At 53.3% G+C, this 22,808-nt stretch overlaps 8 protein-coding genes across 8 annotated transcripts; 5 read left to right on the plus strand and 3 right to left on the minus strand.

Annotated features, from left to right (window-relative positions):
• Positions 1-964: 964 nt before the first annotated feature.
• NCS57_00298600 (NACHT domain-containing protein) lies at positions 965-4,528 on the plus strand (the record flags this gene model as incomplete). Its single annotated transcript, XM_053053003.1, has 8 exons — positions 965-1,219; positions 1,267-1,290; positions 1,348-1,516; positions 1,566-1,904; positions 1,965-2,296; positions 2,393-2,664; positions 2,730-2,999; positions 3,049-4,528. 8 exons carry the CDS (start codon positions 965-967, stop codon positions 4,526-4,528), a joined length of 3,141 nt encoding a protein of 1,046 aa, XP_052918249.1.
• A 209-nt stretch (positions 4,529-4,737) lies between these two features.
• On the minus strand, positions 4,738-6,462 carry NCS57_00298700 (uncharacterized protein; the record flags this gene model as incomplete). The annotated part of the gene is made up of 3 exons (XM_053053004.1): positions 4,738-5,682; positions 5,731-6,185; positions 6,234-6,462. 3 exons carry the CDS (start codon positions 6,460-6,462, stop codon positions 4,738-4,740), a joined length of 1,629 nt encoding a protein of 542 aa, XP_052918250.1.
• Positions 6,463-7,960: 1,498 nt separating this feature from the next.
• Positions 7,961-8,973, plus strand: NCS57_00298800 (uncharacterized protein; the record flags this gene model as incomplete). Its single annotated transcript, XM_053053005.1, has 2 exons — positions 7,961-8,185; positions 8,233-8,973. 2 exons carry the CDS (start codon positions 7,961-7,963, stop codon positions 8,971-8,973), a joined length of 966 nt encoding a protein of 321 aa, XP_052918251.1.
• Positions 8,974-9,748: 775 nt separating this feature from the next.
• NCS57_00298900 (uncharacterized protein) lies at positions 9,749-11,304 on the plus strand (the record flags this gene model as incomplete). The annotated part of the gene is made up of 3 exons (XM_053053006.1): positions 9,749-10,054; positions 10,110-10,869; positions 10,919-11,304. 3 exons carry the CDS (start codon positions 9,749-9,751, stop codon positions 11,302-11,304), a joined length of 1,452 nt encoding a protein of 483 aa, XP_052918252.1.
• A 401-nt stretch (positions 11,305-11,705) lies between these two features.
• On the minus strand, positions 11,706-12,874 carry NCS57_00299000 (Protein transport protein SEC13; the record flags this gene model as incomplete). Its single annotated transcript, XM_053053007.1, has 4 exons — positions 11,706-12,462; positions 12,524-12,639; positions 12,747-12,788; positions 12,872-12,874. The coding sequence occupies 4 exons, from the start codon at positions 12,872-12,874 to the stop codon at positions 11,706-11,708; spliced, it is 918 nt and encodes a 305-aa protein (XP_052918253.1).
• Positions 12,875-13,433: 559 nt separating this feature from the next.
• On the plus strand, positions 13,434-14,501 carry NCS57_00299100 (uncharacterized protein; the record flags this gene model as incomplete). Its single annotated transcript, XM_053053008.1, has 2 exons — positions 13,434-13,550; positions 13,599-14,501. The coding sequence occupies 2 exons, from the start codon at positions 13,434-13,436 to the stop codon at positions 14,499-14,501; spliced, it is 1,020 nt and encodes a 339-aa protein (XP_052918254.1).
• An 892-nt stretch (positions 14,502-15,393) lies between these two features.
• NCS57_00299200 (uncharacterized protein) lies at positions 15,394-17,630 on the minus strand (the record flags this gene model as incomplete). The annotated part of the gene is made up of 2 exons (XM_053053009.1): positions 15,394-16,399; positions 16,450-17,630. 2 exons carry the CDS (start codon positions 17,628-17,630, stop codon positions 15,394-15,396), a joined length of 2,187 nt encoding a protein of 728 aa, XP_052918255.1.
• A 4,452-nt stretch (positions 17,631-22,082) lies between these two features.
• NCS57_00299300 (uncharacterized protein) lies at positions 22,083-22,769 on the plus strand (the record flags this gene model as incomplete). Its single annotated transcript, XM_053053010.1, has 1 exon — positions 22,083-22,769. One exon carries the CDS (start codon positions 22,083-22,085, stop codon positions 22,767-22,769), a length of 687 nt encoding a protein of 228 aa, XP_052918256.1.
• Between the last annotated feature and the right edge of the window lie 39 nt (positions 22,770-22,808).

Below are 22,808 nucleotides of genomic sequence, written 5' to 3' on the forward strand. Positions count from 1 at the left end.
GTCTATTCTATGTTGATTTCCACCACCCTTTTTCTTTACACCTTCTTACTAGGCTATTCACATTCTTCTTTCTTCACTTATCTCGAGACCTGAGCTGTTGGAGGGTGGAGGACCACTAGGGAAAAAAAGAGAACATGTGTTGAAGGACAGGTCAAGTCGAGATTGCACGGGCTGGGCGTCAGGGTGCCATTGGAATGGTTTTTTTTTTTGTTCTCTCTACTAAACTCTTTCTCTTGTTTTCTTTTCTTTGCTATGCTTTTTATACAGCGCAGAGACGTTTGTACTACACAAAGACTGTATGTAGCCTTCTCTCTCTCTCGGGTCGCTGGCTAAAGGTTGGGTGGGGGATGCGGCTGTGGTGGATGAGTTGTGTGAGGAGACAGAGTTGGATGGTTTTATTGCATGTCAGAGATACAGCGTTTGAAGAGCATGAAGCGAGGAAAGAAATAGGATATCATCATCTCTGTGTCTAGTGAGTGATGTGACTTGGCTTCTCTGAAGGATGGTGTCATGTTGACCTGAGTACAAAGGCACAGGGGCTCGACCGCATGCCTCTGCCACCTCCATTTCCGTTTCAACCTTGATTGGATCTATTCTTGGATGACAGTTTCCATCCATCACAATTCTATTTAGTAGCTGTATGCACATGGGCGGATGGGTGTTTTGTCCAGTTTCTCATGATCACTCACCTACGGTTATCAACCGACTGCTCCTTCCTCTTCGCTCGTGTGGTTATCTCGGGCTACCACACCTGGTTAGAGAAAGAGAAAGAGCCATGGAATTGGCTGCCCTGAGCCTGCCTTGTGAGTTCTATGCCCAGGAACCCATCTCTGTCGAGTCCTAAGGAGGCCAGATTCTCCTTCTAGCATCCACAACTTCCTGTCTTGGTGCAACCTTCATCTTGCAAACTCTATCCTTTTCATCATTCCAGCATCTCAAATTCATACCTTTTCATATTTCAAGCATGGCGAGACCCGAAAGTTTGACGGTGGCAGTCCACAAACTGGAAGCAATTCTCGACCCAGGCCTACGACGAGAAGTTTCGCCCTGCACAGCAAGCGATATTGAAGATACGATATCGAAGATGAACCTCGCGGATGCTAATCTCCCCATGAAGCAGTCATTGGCAGAGCTCAAGGCGCTTGTTCAGAAATTGGAGAAGTGGTGTCATACAGAGGAACCATTGTTAAGCAGGGACGAGTTTTCTTGCCTCATCTGGGTGAGCCAGATCCCAGCTCAGTTCCATACGAAAGCTCACATTTTTAGGGTCCGATGAAGTTTCTGCTTGAAGTGAGCTACCTGTGTACATCGCCCAAGCGTTATGGGAGAGACAGCTGATGGTCATAGGCTGCGCAGAATGAGGAGATATTCGACAGACTGCTTGGCGCCTATTCCAAGATTGGGCAGGAGATTGCAGAGTCTGTGGAATTTGCTCAATTCACTCAATTGTGGGATGAAAGCTTCTCCAAGGTGCTGGATTTCCATTGTGAAGCTCTGGAGCTTTTGAGAAACCCTGGTACGAGATGCTGAGAGCGATTCTGACCATCTCGACTAATAAATGCCAGGATTGGATGCACTCTTCAGATCAGAACCAAAGGAGAGCCACGAAAACCTTCAAGAAGTGCCAGAGGACGAAACAAGCGATATCAGGGACCCGAAAAGATGTAAAATCACCACGGATAGCGATAACGAAACACAAAAGGCCGAGGAGAACCACAAGTTGGCCATGAGCGAGCTGAAGGTCAAACTTCAGGGCCCAGACTATCGGAGAGATCGTGAGAGGTTCACCCGACACAGGATTGAGTTCAATTCAGGGACTTGGATCTTCTCCGAGGAAAAATTTCAGTCTTGGTACCGCAGTACTGATAACACGATTCTGTGCATCAGTGGTCTACTTGGCATGGGTAAGAGGCAACCTGCCTCTCACAAGAGGAGGAGATTATTGAAGCTGACAGCAAAAACAGGCAAGACAGTGTTGATGTCAACAGTGGCCAACAAGCTCCTGGCCGAGAAGCAGTATCTCGGCAGTGAAACTTTCGTTGGCTACTTTTATTTCAGCCATAGCTTGCAAGAACCGCACAACAGCCTTCTACGTGCTCTCTTAGAGCAATTCATGGACCAGAATGCGGTCTTGTTGAGCGAACTACTCGACAAGCATATTCATGCTTACGCTGATGGAATAAGGGAGACAGAAATGCTACAGAAACTTGTCAAACGAGCCATTGAGACGCGCCGCACCACCTTCTTGGTCCTGGATGGCCTGGACGAATACACCCACAAGGAACTAGACCGGACGGTAGAATGGTTACTCTCCACGGCCAAAAGCCTACCCGATGAGTCGATCTTGCGAATTATCATCTCAACTCGACGTGATAGTACTGGCTTGCATTAGCGTTTCGACTCGTACCCGTCGATATCGTTGGAGATATCTGCCCACACCGAGGATGTGCGGCGGTACTGTGGCAAGTGTTGCTTAGAGATACAGGAAAAGTTCGGCCTGTTGAAAGACGAGCGGGAAGAGATTTCTGAAAGGGTGGCACAATTATCAAACGGCAACTTCCTCCACGCTCGGGTCCTCCTTCGCCATATACTCAGCTATCCAGCAACTAGCAACCCGGGGATTGCGTTGCGGCCGAGTATATTTCCCGAGACAATGATTGGTGTGTGAGTGTTCCTTGACTAAACCTGACTCTTTCTTCCCTGGCAGCTGACAATACCTCACCGCGTAGATGCCAGTGGATCATGTCTCGGTTGCATTACTCCGAGGATGGACCAAAACTGCTGGGTTTGCTCATGGTGGCGGAACGACCCCTTCGATGGCGGGAAGCCCAAGCATTTCTTTGCATAGACGCAGAAAAATCAAGGGTTGATGGCAGCAGTCGTGGCCGGAGCCTTCAAGCCAGGGAGCTCTGTGGAGGTGTGGTGGACGTTTACCGCGTTACGGGCGATGATTCGTGCTCCGAGGAAATGATTCGGATCCTCCATCCCAAGATCAGAGAGTCTGTACCACGTTGATGCCGAGAAGACAGTGACTGACGGATTTTGTAGGTCCTTGTCGGCGCGAGAACCAGACATGATCAACATTGGCCTTGAGCATGCCAAGCTATCCCGTTTCTGTTCCGAATACCTGACATCGCAACGATTCAGAGCTGGTGTCTTTGCTGAGAAAGTCATGACCTGGGAAGACATTGAATTTTATGAGCCCCTGGATTACACAGTCCAACACTGGTATCACCACGCCAAGGCCACTATCAAGGCTTACAGAGTTCATACCGAGTATGACGAGGCTATCAAATCGCTTGGAACTTTCCTCTGGGCGCACATGAGGTACCGGAACGGAAAGCCCCCAAAAAGTATCCAAGATGTGCAAGACTTGTTCAAACACATACGCGAGGATGCGCATGAGCGTAACTTGCAGTTGCAACTTGAGGGCCGAGTTAGTTTCATTCGGAGACAGATTGAGAACCTATACTGGGACAAGGTACACTCTTGGGAGGGAGTACCTAATGGCCTGGACGGATCTGAACAGAAACTCATTCTCAAGTGCCCAAAACCATGGTGTTCCTTCTTCACTGGGAGTTTTGCAACCATCAAGGATCGAGATTTTCATCTGGAGCGTCACCAGAGACCCTTTTATTGCGCTGTTCAAAAATGTTTTGCGCATGAGCTTGGCTTTGAATCTCTACAAGGCCTGTACTGTCACCACTGGAGGTCGCACCAGCCTACATTCCTACTACAGAGCCCTCAGTCTTCACAAGATCTGTCACAGACCCTCGAAGAAGCATCCAGTTCGGGAAACCCTGTCCTTGTGGAGGAGGCACTAAGTTTAGGCAAGTTCACAGAAAGCACTCTCACAGCCAAATTATGCATGGCGGCTGGCCAGGGCTTCCTGGCTGTCTGCAAGCTCCTCATTTCCAAGGGGGCAGATGTCAATGGACCTGGGGACGAGTCTGTGAAAAGCCCACTGGAGGCGGCTGCTTCGCGAGGAGATGCAGACATGGTAAAGCTGTTCCTGGATCGGGACGTCCATCCTAAAAATCCCCCTGAAATTTGCCCTGAAATTCCCAGCGAAGCTTTGGGCAGAACATGCAAGAATGGTCATTATCGTGCTGCTAGGCCGCTTTTCGAGGCGCAAGGCTTTTCAATTGAAGGCCCAGGGGACTTATTACTATATTCTATTCAGGGCGGCAGCCTGCCCTTGACTGAATACCTCTTGAGCCAGGGACTGGGGTATTCCATCAACGAAAACTTGGTCAACTCGATCATGGACGCGTTTGAAGAGATTCAACATGGCCCCGAGGTTCTTGACATGATGTTGAGTATGGGCAATGGCATTCTCAACGGGAAGTCGATCGAGAGTGCCATCAAACGCGGGCTCATCCAAGAGGTGGAACTGCTGTTGCGTTGCCCAAGGTTACGGCTCACCTACACAGAATCAGATCGAATTTTCCGGGTGGCGGTAGATTCCAATTCGACGGAACTCGTGCGCCTCTTGGGAAAGGTCAAGACTGTTCATGCACTGTCTTGAGCATCGATACAAGGAGGACATAGAATGGTATGATCTGGCGTTTCTGGTACCACAAGAGATGGACAATAACATTGACAACGTCATTGATGACAACGCTATTCGTGAATGGACTGGGCAATTAACTCCTTTCTTTGGGTTAGGCGAGCTGGTGGCCGCTAAAAGCAAGTAGAGTATCAGAATTCACTCAATCTCTTTAACCAGGTCTTTGACTACGCTGCCCTTGTCCTCTTTGCGAGCTGGACCATGGGCCCGTCTCTAATTCCGACAAAAATGTCGTACAGTTGATACTGGTCGACAGTCCGACGACCCTCGATGGCTTCCGGACTGCCACCTCCTAGGTTGCTAGTCGGGTCACGACGAACCTCAAAGTTATAGATAATCTTGGCCACAACCAGGTTCATCTCGAGGTATGCCAGGTTCTTGCCGACACAGCCTCGGGGTCCAGCAGAAAAGGGCATGAATGCGCTTTGAGCCAGGGCAAGTCTCTCAGCCGACGCACCCGTCGTGTCATTCTTGTCCACAATCCAGCGCTCAGGCTGGAACTTGAAGGGCTCCGGGAAGTATTCTGGGTTGTGGTGCATGCAGTACGAGACTGTGCTCACCTTGATGCCCTCGGGGATGTACTCTCCGTCCACGACAATACCGCCCTTTTGGACTTCTCGGGATAGATCGGCAGGGACAGGGGGGCTCATCCTAAGAGTTTCTTCGATAAAGGCTCGGAGATACTTGCAAGAGTGAAGAGTTGGGCCGCTCTTGATCTCATTGAGGCTTGAAAAGGTGGATGTAATCTCGTCTGCCAACTTTTGCTGAACTTCAGGGTTTCGAGACAGGTAAAAGAATGCAGCAGCAGTAGAAATAGCCGTAGTATCAGAACCAGCAATGATGAGAGACTCGCTCTCGCCAAAGAGTTCATCCTCGCTGTACCCCTTGCCTGTCTCGGGGTCCACGGCCTTGAACAGGTAGTGGAAAAAGTCCGTTCGGCCGCCACCCTCTGACTTTTCAGCAGAGTGCTCGACGCGAGCCCGCTCAGCGAAGCACTTTTCGACAAACGTCTGCCAGTTCTTGAGGGCCGGTGGAGCGGCGACTGCGAGGAGCTGGTTTAGGCCTCGGGGCTTGAGCCAGACCCAGAGGGCTGTGAAGGGGGAGTATCCGATCTGGCATGGTTAGCGATGACATGGGTTGACTATTATGGTATGTCTTACAGGATGGAGCATCCCCAAAAAGTCAGCCATGAGTCCAGGGACATAGCGAAGCTCACTTCCAGGCTCCTTCAAACCAAATGACTTGCCAAAGCATAGATCACCCAAGATATCAAAGATGAGGTGATCAGCCCATCGAGCCATGTTCAACGACCTAGACCACTTCTCCCCGTCTCCAATCTCGTTGATGATGAGCTCGCACCAGCGGTCGACGTTTTCGTGGATGAAAGGCTCGCAGGAGCGAAGGGCCTTGTCGGAAAAGGCATTGTTCATGACGCGCCTCTTGCGGGCGTGGACGTTCTTGTCGATGGTGTTCCACGTCGTCATGGCGTGGACGTTGCGTGGGTACGCCTTGTAGTACTTGGCCTTCTTGACATTGGCCTTGTTGTTGAAGATTGTCTTGAGGCCGGTTGGGGTGTTGACCAGGACGCTGTTAGGGGTGGTGCGGAAGCTAGGGCCTTGACCGCGTCAACAGGTTGCGTCTAAGGTGGGTGAGGTTTACTTACCATATTGCTGCTGCAACTGCCAGAACCAAATGTGTCGGTCCTTCTTTTGCGTGTGGATATATGCTGGGAACGCCGATATACGAGCCCAGAAGGGACCCGGGTACTTGGCCAGGGGGTGGAAGTAGAGCCTGTAGATGACGACAGAGACGACATAGCTCAGTGCCAGTGAAGACGCCAGCAAGAGGACTTGAAGAGGAGTAATCCTCTCGACCACGAGTTGAAGAGACATTTTCGTTTGCCTTATCTTCACCAACTTACACAGCAAGCAACGAGCAAGAAGAAGAATCAAGAGAGAGTCGGTGGGTATTAAAGAGTGAGTGGCCAAGACACTTCTTTAACCGCCCACTCACGACGAACTGATTATGCATCCAGCTGTACCCGACCCGATTCACTCGCAAAGATAATACATGCTCCTCCTGAATCATGCAGTGCAGCCCGGTCGGTGGATGAAACCATTTCCAGCCGCACACGTCAAGCGCAGGCACCTAGTTAATAGTATTATGTATCTGTCGGCAGCGCAGCGAATCTCCTAGTTTGGGTGTGTCCACCGGCGGTGCGGTTACAGTGGTGGCTTGGTAAAAAGACGGGACCCATCGTCAGCATTATCCCTGAAGCTGAAGAAAGAAGGCTAGGTAAACAAGTTCTGGGAGTTTTGCGAGCTGCTGCAGCTGCTGCACGTCATGGTTGAAGTGAGAAAATGGTTGGTTCTGAGGAGGACCGTGGAGTTGGCAACGCATGTCCAAAAGGATAGCACCATCCTCTCTCGATCGACACGTGGCGACCCAGAGATTATGGAAATGAGATCCTCCTCCAACTTCAGCCTTGGTCATGCGTGGTTTTCTATTCGCGCGGGTTTTGCGAGTTCTCCCAAGTCTTGGTAGTTGGTCAACTACTAAGGCCCCGTCTCTGAATCTGCATCTACAACAACGCCAAGAGACTAGGATTGCGGACTGCGATCTAAAACTCTCCGTCCCGGTCCCCCCGGCCAATCAGACCCCGAGAAAAGGGTGACTGGAAATGGCACGGGCAGGACTTGGCGGGAAGATCTTAGTGCCTTGTCAACTCTTTTCTCCACGCCCCGTCCCCCTGCTCTCTGGAGATGTCCGTATCGACGGCGGATCTAAGACCGGGCGGACGATCCTGGCAAGCGCGGCACAGCATCAGCCGTGTGGATTGAATCCTTCACTTTCTCCTGCATGTCTTGGGTTTCCGAGTCAGGAACCGGTATCGAATCTGGAATGGCCGAGTCAAGATTGGCTTCTGCGGCTGATCATGAAAGTGTCCTCCTAGTTCCGTGGACCATGGGGAACGCCACCTCGCAGTGTAACTGGGTTAAGGTCAAGGTTAAGGAGCCGTCTCTTGCATCCTGCCGGGTCACATTAAATGCAAAGACTTTGACCCTCCCAGTTCCCTGTCCTTGGGAATGCATTGATTGTTGTTGTTGTTGGTAACCTGTCAGATCGGATCGTCAGATCTTCAAAAGCAGTGGCTGAAAGCCTTGACAGCTATCGAGCCCGCCTGGATGGCGCGGCGATAGCGACCTATGTCATGGTCATGCTGATCGTTCCCTTGAAGATCTGGTGCAGGAAAAAGACGGGAGGGTTGGCACGGTTGGGGCTCGACGATGCCCTCTCAGTCGTGACTTTGGTGTTTGCCAATGTGTTTTTCTACATCACCATGATTGGCAAGTGTCCTCTCAAGCCTTCAGGGCAACTCATTGACCTTTGATGGGATTACGGCCATATCTTGGTCGTCATGTTGGTACCGATGTCCCGATGGAACAAGTTGTCGACTTTCTTCGATATCTCTTTGCGGCATCCTTGACCTACGTCTTCGCCATCGCCTTTATCAAGTTGACGATCCTCGCTCTGTACTGGAAGCTGTTCTCCATCACGGCACGCGTGCCAATCGCGATTCTCTTTAGTTCAGTCGTCATCTGGATGGTGGTACTGGTAAGATATTCATCCCCCCTGACTGTCTTCAGCTGTTAACCAGTCAGGTCTTTGTCGCGACGTTTTCGTGTAACCCCGTCGAGAAGCAGTGGAACATCCTGATCGAGCATGGAAAATGCATGGAACAAAAGCCCGTCTACCTTGGAGGCTCCCTCCCCAACGTCATCATCGACTTTGTCCTCGTGGGCATGCCTCTCCCCTCGGTCTTTCGACTCAACATCCCCCTTGGACGACGGCTGATCCTGGCGGGCATGTTTACACTCGGCTTCTTCATCTGCATCGCGTCCATCATTCGACTGACCATTGTCATGTCGATCCGAACCGACGACAGAAATGTCACGTACAATCTGAGGGACTTTATGCTGTGGTCGACTGTTGAGATCAACATTGGACTCGTCTGCGCCTGTCTGCCGAGCATGCGTCCACTGCTCCAAGTCATTGGACTGAGTCGACTGTTCTCGACAGGACGTGGAACGAGTGAACCTAGCGGACCAACTGGAAACAGCAGCAGTTACCCGCTGTCTCGAACAGAGGAATCACGACCTCGCAAGAAGGGAGGCATCTTTTCCACACTAACCAGTCTATCAAAGATTGACAGTGACGAAGACGAGTTCCAGATGATTGACGACATCTCTGGACGTCAGGGCAAAAACAAGGTCGAGATTGGCGCCTCACGAACAAGCAACGAGACGGACAGTGAGTCGAGAGCTACCGCTGCCATCTCGGTGCAAAAGGACTGGAGTGTCCTGGTGGTAGGCGAGAACTCGAAGCAGCGCAACGAGTCATGAAGCCGGGAATAGCAACATTAAAAATAAGCCGTGTCTTGGAAAAACGATACGATAGATAGTTTAATACGACGGTCAGGGTCCATCCCCCATTGATGTCAGTGGCTGACGTGCATTTTGAAAGCAGGGGCCGTATGGTGATCGTGTTGGTTGGTATGTGTGCCAAGGAAAGTGGCTCTTATGAGTGCCGATGAGGTATTTGATGAATGAAGAAGAGTAATTGATTCCTTGGAGTTTTTGTTGAAGCTATTCACTTCCTTCCCAAACAATAGCAACAATGGCTTATGCAATATTCGATACCCCGGATCTTCGGCCGGCAACGGCACGGCACACGGCATCTGTGAGTTTGACTTGCGGGGAAGGAGCAAAGCCGTCATCTGACAACGTCTTTATTAAACATGCAATATGTAAGACAACAGGAACAAACTAGCGAATACGTCGTCGGTCTCGTATAGCAAAATACCAGGAAACTCCCGTGGCGGCCGTGCACTGCCTCGTTCAACAAGGTGAAAAAAAAAGCCAAGGAAATCATGGGCATGTGATCAAATTGCCCGTTCTAGTGATGCGTTGGCTGGGGAGGAGGGTCTTGGCGTGCACAAGAGACAGACCTCAAAGAGGGTGAATCTCGCGCTTGCAGTGACATGCATCCTGTTTCTGTTTCATATACTCGACATCTTTTCATGATGAGATTCTAGTACAGTATTCAATCTATACTCTACATTTCCCTTTATTACTTTCATAGCCCCTACTTCGCAGCATCATTGTTCCCCTCACCGTCATGATGCTCTCCCTCCCCCGCATCCTGACATCACTCCTCTGCATCTCCCTTGCCTCTGCTCAATCCTCGGACCAATGCAAGATCAATAGCCTCAAGACCTCGTACGCGGCTCCTGTCGCCGCCGACGGCTGGTCTTATCGTCTCGTCGCCACTGAACTCTCCCGTCCGCGCGGTATCCTCTTTGATACCGAGGGCGCCCTAATTGTCGTCGACACCGGTGTAGGTCTGGTGCATCTGGAACTTGAAGACCAAGGGAGGACTTGTCTACGGGTTCGCAAGAAGACGGTGTTACTCGAGAATGAAGATGTAAACCACTTACACGCAATCCTAACTTTCAATACATTTACTGACAACATCCAAGCTCAACCATGGCATCGCCATCTCTAAAGATGGCCGCACCCTCTACGCCTCAACTGACGACGAGGTTTATTCGTGGTCCTACGACCCTTCGGCCGTCCGCCTCAGCGAGTCGTCCGAACGTACCCTTGTCACGAACATGACAAACAGTGGCCACACCTCGCGCACTCTCCTCCTCTCAGAGAAGCACCCGGGTGTACTCGTCGTATCCCGCGGGAGTCAAGGTAACGACGACGTGGAAGCCGAGGACCGATCCACAGGCCACTCGCAACTACGAGCCTTCAACGTCTCGGCTCTGGGGGGAAATTCCAAGCCGTATGATTACCTCGACGGCGACCTGCTCGGCTGGGGTCTTCGCAACTCTGTCGGCGTAGCGGAGCATCCGGAGACGGGAGGCGTGTACTCGGTCGAGAACTCGGTCGACAACCTGCGCCGCAGAGGCCGTGACATTCACCGCGACAACCCGGCCGAGGAGCTCAACTTTCACGGCTTCCTCAACGGATCCCGTGAGGACCAGGGCGGCAACTACGGATATCCCCTGTGCTACACCATCTGGTCCACCGAGGACTTTCCCAGCCTTGGGGATCTCGAAACGGGCGATCAGTTTCCGGCTGATCGAACAGGGGGACAGTCTGCGCCTAGTGATGAAGAGTGCAACACTGAATATGTCCCTCCGGTGCTTGCTTTCCAGGCTCACACGGCACCTCTTGACATTAAGTTTGACGGAAACGGTACAAAGGCTTATATATCGTTCCACGGCAGCTGTAAGTCCAATCTCTCACCATCTATAGCCTTCAACTCACACAATCCTAGGGAACCGTGAGGAACCCGTAGGCTACGAAATCTCCTCCGTAGCCTTCAAAGACGGCCGCCCAACATCACCCTCCAACAGCACAAACGCCACAACGACCATCATCAGCAACCCAGACCTTTCCAACTGTCCGAGCGAATGCTTCCGCCCAGTGGGTCTTGCCTGGGACTCGGAGGGTCGTCTGTGGTTCAGCTCCGACAGCACCGGCGAGATCTTTGTTCTAGCACAGGATGACAGCGAGAACAGTGGCAACGACAACGATGATGATGACCGTGGGGAGAGCGGTGGTGATGACGACGATAGCGCTGCTTCCCAGTTCATGCACCCTAGCTCCTGGACTGTGGTAGTGACGCTCGTGGCTGTTATCATGGGTTTCTTTCTTGCATGATTGACGATTGATGATTGATGGTATGAATTGGGTTCATTCGTTAAACACGATTTAACGCAGGTTTAAGCGTGCGTGCAATATCTTTGCCAGGAGTTACGGCGTATAAAGCAGAACCAAGTTAGTTCAAGCGCACATATACCACGGGACAAATACATTATTCAAGTTTCCAGCTCTATTACTATAGTCATGGCATGCTTTCCCTGCTAAAAAAGGGGCGATATGATATATATCACCTCGCAGTGTTTCCCCCCATACAAATCAGGGAACACGTCGTTGTCTTAAACACTCGTAAAGGCACACATGGTCACTTGGCGTTCCGTCAAAGAGATGATAGCAAGATAGTCACCCTTTTTTTGCCTTGAACGCCTTGCTCTCCCCTATTCATATCTCGTCCTGTCTCTCTATTCCTCGATCGACTTGACACACTCCCACTCTCCTCGGAGGTTCTCCTTCCACAGCGACACCTTGTTGTCCTGACCGCTGACGGCCAGCACGTTGCCGCTCAGGGACCAGCTGACGCGCCACACGGCCGCCTCAAAGTTGAGCACCTTGGAGTCCCACTGCGTTGGGTTCGAGGGGTCCGAGGTCCAGATCCGGACCGTCTTGTCCTGCGAGGCTGAGGCGATGTACGACTTTTGCAGCACCGTGGGAGACCAGGCCACGTCGCGGACCCAGTCGTTGTGTCCGACCAGCGGCTCGGTCTCCTGCTTGTAGGACTGCGAGGCGGGGTCAAAGGCCCAGATCTTGAGGACGTTGTCGCAGCCGCCCGTGACGAATCGTCGGTTGCCGGTGGCGGCGGGTCCAGGAGCGCTGCTGACGATGCTGCCGGGGGTAGTGGCGGGGGCCCAAGAGACAGAGTTGACTCCGAGGCCGTGGGCGGCGAAAGTGGTGTGGTCGATGCTGTTGTCCTTGAACTCGAGGACGCTCACGTTGCCGTCGGAGGAAGCGCAGGCCAGAAGGCAACCCGCCTCGTGGGGGGACCACGACACGATGTTGACCGAGGCCTTGTGTAGGGGAAAGTCGTAGATGCGCTGCCACGAGCTGTTCTGTCCGCCCTGCTCCTTCCAGATAAACACCTTGCCGTCGTAGCCAGCCGACGCCAGGATGTTGCCATACTTGGGATGCGCCCAAGCGACGCACCAGACGGCGCCCTCATGTCTATCCCTCCAGGTCAGCTCCTCTTATCCTTACACCTTCCCGCCAAGCCTCTCGCACTCACCCCTTGAGGGTCTCCAGTAGGCGCTGGGTCTCGCCCTCGATTTCAAAGATCTTGATGGTCTTGTCGCTCGAACAGGTTGCTAGCTTGCGGCCGTAGTAGTCGAGGACAGCATCATGCTGGAGAAGCTGTCAGCGTGGTTCGTGGGTTTTTTTTGAGTGTATTGTATGATCGGTAGGAGGTCCAGCGATGCATTGCACAGCTGTTGGTTGATCAAGGAACGTACAATCATGTCCTCATGACCAGAGTTGGAGATTACTTGCGCCGCCTAAAGGGGTCAACAGTTAGCTTGTTGCGATTCGTTCGCGTGCTAATGAGAACATGGAAGGCTTCATGAAGCTATAAACATACCATGTTGCTAAGGTTTGCGCCAGAAATTGCAGCGCAAGGGGAATGAATGGAGGATGAATTAAGGGAGTTTGGCTAACAGAGGACACGATACCGCCCATGACCTAGAGCTAGGTACCTGCTCGCGGCGTGGCGGTGGTGACAGGTTGGCCGAGCCGCTCGACGTCACGTGAGTCGAGGCATGACTGGCTGAGCTGTGGAACCCCACCTGCCGCATTAGTCTCCGGTACCTCACGGAGCCAGCGGCGGTTCTGGGAAGTACGTACCGAGCCTAGGGGTGCCTCGGCGCAGGCTTCCCCGGACGGCAGAGCGGAGCGATCACGAGCCACCGGCCATCGGATTCGATCTGTTCTTTTGCATTATTCATCTACAGTGTCTCTACATCCTTGTTTCTATATACCATACTTGGAGCGTCTCTCCTGTACTGTTTATTCTCTGTACAGCCTGTTGCTATCTCTACATCCAAGACTCAACCTACTCTACCCCCGCCATCGCCTCCTTCGCCGAGGTACGTCGGCACTGACATCACCCACTGTACAACTTCTTCATCCCATAAACCACAACCATGGCGGACGCTTCATGTAGCGGGGGTACTCCCTTTAAGCGCCTCGTCGATCATCAAGCCCGAGATGTCAGCCATCATCAAGACCGGCTCGTCAACAGTGGTCCTCAGGGTTCCAATGTAAGCCCAGACGTCTTCCGTCCCGTCTCATCGCTTAACCGTCTCTAGGCCTTCAGATCTACACCACAGCCTATGCAAGGGCCAGATGGCTTCAGCGCATTCATGGATGGTCCTTCTACTCTACCCGGAGTCCCTCACCATCATGCCGCCGGGAGGTTAGCGGCGCAAGCTGCCATGTTGGAGCAGGCGCATCCCCAAGGGTTCCACCCAGCACAACCCTCACATTTTCAATCTCCTGGTGTAGACACAAGTAACTGGGCTGCCGACTTCAGCCGCTTCGCAAACCAACACCAGCAGCAACCTCTTCAGAACGGCTTCCCCCAGGCTGCGCCTCAGATGGCCATCCACCAACCCACTCCTCAAATGAACTTCCAGGCAGCCTTTGCGCGACCGAATGCTGGTTTCGCGCCGCTCTATGGCCAGGCCAATGGCGCATTCATGGGTGCCAACGCAGCGACAGCCCAACGACCTGCCGCGGAAGCCGACTTTGACGACGAGGTGTCCAAGTGGATGGCAAGCAACGCAGGAGGTAACATGGAGCAGGTGGACGCCATGATGGACCAGATGGCTCGCGAGCTTGAACTCAACGACGCAGCTCTAGCTGAGGCCGAAGCAGCATCAAAGCAGGAATCAGGTGCCGCGGAGACTAGGGAAGAGACACCAGTCCTAGAACCCCCAAACATCGCCAACCTATCCCTGGAGACCCAGGAGCCTGTGGTGGAAGAGCCCGTTACAGAAGAGCCCGTGGAAGCTGCCAAGACAAAGTCGGATGTGGCTGACGCCGCCGAGCGACTTCTCGAATCGGTCCAGCATGAGGACGGCGAGAAGTGGAAGAACTCAGTCTTCCTCTCTCTGATGCGTGATTTCCGCGACGGGAGAAAGGATATTGTCGACAACGAGATCCGTGAGACACCCGAAAACGAGACAGAAGCGCCCAAAGCCACGCAGTGACGGCTTCGTCCTCATACCCGTGAAGCAACATCTTCACATGGCGCTCTACTGCAGCAGGACATGTCCCAGGACGTGATGACGAGTTTGAGCAACCCATATCAAGACGAGGTCACGTCGCGTTGGGAGGTTACGACGTCGTCGATGGGATCGTTGTGGGACTCTGTTCCAACTCCTGAAAAGTCTTGTGCTCAGCACCTTAGTCGGACATCGTACTAGGGCACTTTGACTCCGGTCTACATGAGTGAGCACGTTGAGAGGACGATGCAGGTCGCGCCAGATCTCGCAAGGATGGAAGAGGGGGAGTAGGACCAAACACAGATGGTGCAATGTACATATATATCCCCTCCTTGATCTTCGGGCATGAGCCTCGTTAGCATTTAATTCCCCGTGTGGTATTCTTCATCCCGTTATTGGCGAGTACAAGACAAGACATGGTTTCACTCCTATTCGAGTTTGTCATGATAGATCTGGTATTCAAACACTATACAGAAGAAGCTGTGACAAGCCGTCATTATTCACAACTAGCCAAATTGAATATGATAACTAGATAACATTTCTTTTCGCACGCGTGCAGTCACTCCTATAACTCCTTATATCCGTATCCCATATCCAGTCCAGATTCCAAGCCAAGATGCGTTGCACAATATAGGTAATTCCCGCTCCTCCTCCCCCGATGCGCTCTCAAAGTAATGTAATGACAGAAATTCCGGCGACCAAAACGCAATTGCCGTATAAGATCGCGTCGACGCCAACCAAACCACCTGTGTACCGCCTTGCCATTCAACGAGGAATAGGGGATCGTTATCCATAACTCATGGTCCCCTCCGGCAAGGCTACCCATAAACCTTGCCCCAATGGCCCAAACCCAATTTGTACATATCGGACCAGCTTCTTAATTTGACCATAGACAACTGCAATCGGCAAGTTCGAGCGATCCGCGTTCAGTGAGTCCTCCAAAAATCTCTCGTTTCGACTCGCTATCCGACCGTGGCGAAAACAATTTAATCGAGTCGTCCGAGTCAACCTCTTCAAGAATGACGGTGTGGCTGCCCTCGAGCGTTTTACACTCGCCATCCTCATACACCTCAACCTGTTGACAGCTCGCTACCGACTTTTCGGTCACGGGAAGTCGACGCTCTAGCATCTTGAAGACTTTGGGGTAGTAGGGTACGGCCTTGCCAAACTCTGTCGAGTAGGGGTCGTAAGAGGTAGCTGTTGTAGTAGCAGAGCCATAGGTGGTGGTGGGAGACGGGGTGTATGATGGGACTTTGGCCCCCTCATTGGGATAGATGAAAACTTCGAGAACGGTGTTGGGCCAAGTACAGACCCACGGCTTCTCCCCTACCATAGCGTGGATAGGCTGCTTCTTGAACCGATTCGGATACGGGCGATAGACGTACTTGTAATTGTCGTCGTCGTCGTCGTCATCTCCATCATCGTCATCGTCCCATCCTCTCTTCCGTTTGCTAATTGAGGGAAAGTCCTTCTCGGGAACAATGACAGTCTTGTTGTATGTCGTCTTGACCCACCACGCAGGACCGGAGTCGCTTTGGGATGTGTCGTTGACCAAGACCATGAGTTGCGGCGGAAGATTATCAGGAGGCTGAATGCCCCAGGGGAGGTCCGGGGAACCCTCCTTCGGTGTCAGTATTAGCTTGTAGGACGTCTGGGAGTCAGGCGTTGAGATCTCCTTGACCTCGATCGACCATAGGGGGAAGTAGGTCTTGCATGTCCAGGCTTTAGCCTGGTCGGAGTTGTTGAGACAGGACGTGGTCGTCCGCTTTGGCTCGACATTTGGGAGCGCATAGCGGCCCGTGGCCATAGGAGGTAGATCAGTTGGAATGGCTGTGAGAGTTTCAGGCTCATACGACGTCGTTGATGGCGATGAGGTTTGCGCACTAAGACCAATGTCAGGGTTAATTCGGCAAGACGTTCAAGATTCACTTACTCTTCAGGGGGCGGATGGCCGCCAGGAGGCCCATCTCGAGAGAAAATTGTCCCAATAACAGCACCCATAATGATGCCCATCACGACCAGGCCCACGGTCATCAAGCAAATAGCCCAGTACGGCACAATCCCCCAAAGCTTCTTCTTGGCACGTCGTTGCCATTTGTTGACTGCAGGTTTCTCAGCAACCTCAACAGCAGCAGTGTTGATGTCGTGATGGCTAGTCTCGGATGTATTACTCCTGACCGAGGGACGTGTCCTTGGTAGAGCCAGATCGTCGTCGGTTGAAGAAAATTCAGGGTCCCGAGTCGCCATGCCAATCCCACCCGCTCCAGGAATGTTTCTGTCTGGGGAGGAAGGTTCGGTGCTAGGCGTCTCGGTCGTGGGCTTAGGGACGTAAGCAGTGTCCGGATATCTCGTGTATGGCGGCAGTTCTTCCATATGTCCCAGTGGGCCAATCAAATCACCCGCCTCCTCTCCATCAGGACCAAGTTGCCGCTGATATCCTGCTCCCATGCCATTGAATCCCACAGGAATTGATGGGGTGGTCGTTTCAGTCGAAGTTGTGTTCTGAGTGTACAGAGCATAGGGATGCGTCGGACCACGAGGACCCCCGTAAGAACGGTCTTCCGGAATAACCGCGGCGGCAGTGGTCGAAGTAGTAGCTACGCTTAGGGTTCGTTGGGGATACATTTGGTAAGGGTGTGATGGACCAGATGGGCCTGTGTAGGGGCTTTCCGCGCGTATAACGGGGGAGTCGGAAGACACGCTCGGAACATTGCGCATATGAGGCCGGCCAGCGGCCGACGAGCCTTCATTTCGAAGAGCAAGCGAGTCGTGTGCCCGAGGCGGCTTTGAGATACTGGAAGGACGGTTTCGGATGGCGGGTGTTATCTCAGGAGACGAGGCTGTAGCATCCGGTGGCTGAGGAGACTCTATAGGGGGCGTTGATTGGGAGGAAGCCTCGGATGGTAGTGACGGATCGGTACGAGGATTCGAAGTAGTAGGCTGAGTAGAGGAGGCGGCATTCTCGGAGGGCCGGAAGCCATCGGCCACCATCATGGCGCTGAGGTCGTAGTCATCGTCGGTAGCACCACTGCCAGTGGACAACCTCAACGAACGCGAGCGCCTGGCGGAAGACGGACGCGAGGTGCTGGAGCCCTTGCCGTTGGGGGAATCCATGGCGTGGTGGAAAGGGAGGCCACGGCTGAAGGCCAGAGACGCCGACGAGGGCGTACCCTAGGAATGGTCCGTCGTCGGGCGTTGAAGTCGACGTTCGGTCGTGTTGCAAGGGGGTCAAGGGAGTCGACGGTCGGGCGGCGGGTCAATGGCGAAGGGAGACGGTCGAGGAGAGCGAGAGCGACGTGTCGGCGACGGTGCTCTTCGAGTTCGATGTCGATGATGAGCGTTGACGATGGTGATGATGACTGTCGGGCTGCCCAGTTGGAGTTGAGATGGATTGGATGGATCGATGGGATGGACAGACTGCAAAAAGCCAAGAAAGCGAAGCGGGTTTCGAGAGGGAGAGACGGAGCGACTGAGTGGCCAGCCGAAGGAGCCCAGCGGGACACAGGAGGCCAACAGGAGATGGGCAGGAGCCACACCACAACACTGGGTACTGGGCCACTGGCCCCAGCACGCTCCAGCGCGACTCTGCCCCAGTTAAACGCCCAGTCAGGCCAGGTTCGTGAAAGGGGAAAGGGCCCTAAAAGGGGACTAGACTGAACAAGGCCTAGGGCTGGCTCCAAGGTTTTTTCTATTCTTGCTTGGACCTGAGTTTGAGGGAAGCAAGGGGGGCCGCTACAAAAGTATGAGAGAGGGAGATGATTAACCATTTCTTTGCCAAATTTCGGTAATGAAAGAAGGTTATACAGGGCATCGTGCGACAATTCAACAAGAATATAACATGACATCCTTCACCAGCAATTGAATGCCATGCCAGCCAACTCGCGCGAGTCGGGACATCCGAGGGGAGTCGATGCACTGCACGGATTTCCAGGTTTGGCCCTGCGGAGCATGCGGCCCCCGACGACGTGATTGGCGGGGACTCGATTTTACCTGGCTGTTTCCATGGAAGCACCAGCTTGCTGCTGCTCCCTCTCAGCCAGAGGTTTCAGCGCCGACCGGCGGTATTTTTTCTTTCTCAGCGGACAGATGCACAGAACCTTGAGCGGGACCGGCGAGGTTTCATTCCTGCGTCATTGCGATGGAGACTTTATGACAAAGGCTCTATTTTCAGTTTGTGTGTGTGTGTGTGGTTTGTTTTTCCTGACTGTTCCGTTTCAATACGGGAGAGAGAGGGGATGCGCATCAATAAATACGGCCCTCGGCTTCGTATTTTTTGTATGGATGAATGCGCTGTTCGCTGCACCATCCATCTCTTGACAATCGGATGTCGGCAAACATCAACCAAGCCTTTTTTCACCATCCATCAATCACCAATCTCAGCGTCATGTCATGCCTTCGCCTTCAGCTTGGCAACCAAACCCTACCCGTCAAGTCGCCCCAGGGCCGAGAACAAGCTTGGCTCTGCCGGGTTTTCCACGGGTGAAAGAGGGAGAAGCGTTACGATTTGCCCTCTTGATTCTCTTGTCGCGTGCTGCTTTGGCAATGGCCTCATCGGCAGATTGAAGCTGAGCGATGAGAATTCACGTCGCAGAAAGGCAGCGTGTAGAGTGGTTTTTTCTCGTCTGAAACTACGGGACAGCGCCCGACTTGACCTCGCGGCGTTTTGTATGACTCAGGATATTTCCTCCAGTGACGGACACATCTCACAGGCTCCATCTTGTTTCACGCTGCGCGCTGCCCACTTGCCGATCAACTCCTGTGAACTCATGAACCATTCCTCCCTTCCATCACATTCCTTGATGCGGTCATCCTCTTCGGACCGGGAGGGTTTGCAGTGGGAGATGACGATCCCGACCGACCGGGCCTGACGATCAATGGGCCGGGCCACGGCGTGCTCCAGCAAACGCCGTCCTTCGGATCATCACTCGGGGGATGAGGATATTCACTCACCCAAGAGACAGACGGGATAGAGGCCGGGTCCGCATCTGGTCCACATGTTACCCAGCATTCCGACTCTTCCAAGTTTTTCCCCAGATCCGAGCGTGCTCGTCCAGAGTTCCAATCACCGTCTGAAGGGATCAAGGGTAGGACTTCATGACAACATCAGTTTTTTTATGGACGTGTCACTCACATGGCTCCCTGAGCCGACTGTCCTCTCCGATTAGCCGGACGTTATGCAGTGAACTCACCTTCTCTCCCTTCCAGTCTCTGGTGCAACCACTTGCTCAGGTCCAGGCGTCGGAGACGTCGGACGCGGGTAGCCAGGACACGGGAAGGGGAACACGGGCGCAAAAGATGGGTAACTAGTCAAATCGTCTGGGGGTGCCGTCCCTTGAGAGACGGAACATCCAAGCAGAATTGCAGCCTTGGTTTGACCAAGATGCAGACGGCGTTGGACGACTTGTATGCATGTGTTGTCAATGAAAGATGGTGTAGAGGTCCTCCACGCAGCGAATACCTTTGGTTGTCATTCCATTGCAGGTCTGGCCATCTTATAATCGACCACACCAGGAGATTGAAAAAGTGAAGCTGCCGTAATTAAAACGTTCGCCCTGCTTTTCGAATGGGCCATGTGCTGGTCGTTTCAACTGCCGGCCTGCAGCCAGCTGGCCAACCACGGGGCAACCCTAATATTCGGGTTGACCTCGTGCCTGAGGGCATATGTGAGAAATACTCGAGCACTCGCATTTGCTGGTAAGACACTTGAGTCGAGGCCCAGCTTTTGGAATCGAGGGACGAGTGAGAATCGGCTTGAAAGAGACTGGTCAACTACGAGTTGGTGGACATACCAAGATTCATCACTTGGCGATGGAGAACAACTACCTACCCTGAACTTTCAATAGTAGTCAACCCTTGGCAAGGTTCACACCTATACAGGAGGCCGCCAGCTGCACCTCTCGAGCCTTCATCCCTGACCCGTCAGCCCTATCTTGGAGGACCTTCTGTCTTTTCCATCAACCCTTCTTACACTTTGACCTCTTCAGCCGTTGTTGCAGCGCAGGTCAAGTCAACCGCGCTTATTCTTGCAACAGATCCATCAGTCCACGACCACCACCGGGTAACCTGAAGGGAGAAGAAAAAGCCCATCACCTCATAGTCCACTTCTGTCAGCGAACCAAAGTCCTCTTCGGACGCCTGCAGCTGAGCAACCCTGGCACCTCTTGTCCAATCGTCTATCGCTACGGTACTCTGACCGAAACGACGCCCGCATTCTCAGCCAGGCCACGCGGGGGGAGAGAGAGACCAGATGTATTTCTTACTGTGTGACAGCTCGTGCAGCCTCATTTATCATGTATTCTGCATAGAAGGCAAGCCAGCTACGTGGACCCGGGCGGCGACCCCAGTCCCCCGGGCGCTCTCCCCGGGCGTAGCTTGGCCCTTTGCCTGGTTCGCATGCCGTTCCTCTCTCACCTGCATTTCGTCTCTAGTCATGTTCTTCTCCACTGAGCGAGCTAAAAAGTGATTCCCGCTTGTGCTTATCTCGGGCCGTCCTGGTGGTTTGTCTCTGACGGCCTTGTATCGACCAGGTTTCACTGCCCCGTTGCTCCTGTCCACTCCTCTACCTCAGGTCTAGAGTTTTCGAATTCGAGTTTCATAGCCAATTGAGTTAACGTCAAAGTTTTGTACGTTCTAGTTCCTGGGCTGCGTACCAAATTATCTCGATGCAATGCCGGCGAACCATGTTCATCACATCTCATCACCACATTGCGTCCGCTTCACCCCAAACCACTCGTCCTCGAGATTTGCATCTCTCACACCCTCAAGCATCTTTCGAGCCGCCATCATCTATCACCTCTCACGTTTACCCCTCTCTTTCCCAAAGGCGAGGCGGACTGTGGCGCACGATCGCCCCCCAGCTCGCACGGCATCGGACGCACCCCCCCTTTGACCATCTCCCATTCGCAGAGCCTCGCCATACGTTTCTCCATCTCACCGACACCGAGATCCATTGGTAGCTGAGCCCGTGGGGATACCGGCGAGGTACATGATATGCCTCCTTCTGGGGGGCCGTGTCGTATTGTCCCGCCGGGCTCTCTTGTACGCCCAGAGCCTGCCTGCAGGACGGCTCAACACACCCACTTGCTTCCAACCCTTGTCTCCCCTTCTCCTTTTTTTCTTCTTTTAGCCTCTCCTGTAAGAGAGAGCCTGCAGTCAATGTGCAACATCAAAGACAATAACGCAGCTGCCTCTTTTCTCGTCGCCCGCAGCATATGGACGCTTTCACTCCTGGCAGCCGCGGGCTCGCTTCGCCCGGCTGAGCTTTCGTAGGAGGGACCCCGTGGACTATAAACTTCGCCCCGTATCCTCGTGCTTCCAACTTTTTGTATGCCTCACCTTTCTTCTTCAGCCTTTGCCTGTCGATCATTGTGCCCTCTAACAAGGGAACCCCATCCATTATAGTCATTTGTTGCCACTGCCTTTCTGGGATCTGCCTTTCACAACTCCATTGGCACGAACCCTCCAGTTCGTGAACTGCACATCATCAACTGCATATCCAAGGAATCTCCATCGCCACCCCGCCTCATTCTGATCTTGAACTGAATTGCCCGGTTGCTCTACTCAGCCATGTCGCCCAAGTCCTATTCTGGTGGCTCGTCCGTTTACTCGGATGACCGCTTCAGCTCCACCTCTTCCTCTTACAGCATCACTTATACCAAGCTTCCCAAGAAGCAACCCATGTCTATCCGGTTCCTCTCCTGGGCCGCTGGCGCACCGTCCGGGGCTACCGCTGTCAAGAGAAAGACGCGGGAGCGGGACATCCGTGACGACAGGTCTACCCGCTCCGGAGGCTCTTCCTATTCCTACTGGAGCCAGCCCGACACCCAGCTCTACTGGGTTGCCAGCCCCCACAGCGGCAATTACTACGGAAGTAGCGGCAGCAGCACCAGCGGCCGTAGCAGCCGGAGCGGACGAAGCCGCAAGAGCGGTAGTTCCGGCTCCCGCAAGCACTTTGAGGGTGCCGTTCCCCGGCCGCAGCCCCCACCCCCGGTCCCGGCCAACGGTCACTTTGTCCCGCCCCAGCCCCCGATGAACCCACCACCACCACACATGGGCGGAGGTTTTGGACCCGGCCCTGGCGGCTTCGTCCCTCCACCACCCCCCATGAACATGCCTCACCCTCCTCCTCCACATGGCATGGCCCCCCCTGCGATGCCAGGTGGTGCGCCCTTCATCGACCTGACGGGCCAGAACCACCAAGGAGGCTACTCGCCGGATTCGGAGAGTTACTACACGTCGGATGAAGAAGAATGAATGATTCACGAGAATGACACTTGTATGAATGGGTTAATG

The sequence above is a fragment of the Fusarium keratoplasticum genome, chromosome 2 (assembly GCF_025433545.1).
Source record: "Fusarium keratoplasticum isolate Fu6.1 chromosome 2, whole genome shotgun sequence".
Lineage (NCBI taxonomy): Eukaryota > Fungi > Ascomycota > Sordariomycetes > Hypocreales > Nectriaceae > Fusarium > Fusarium keratoplasticum.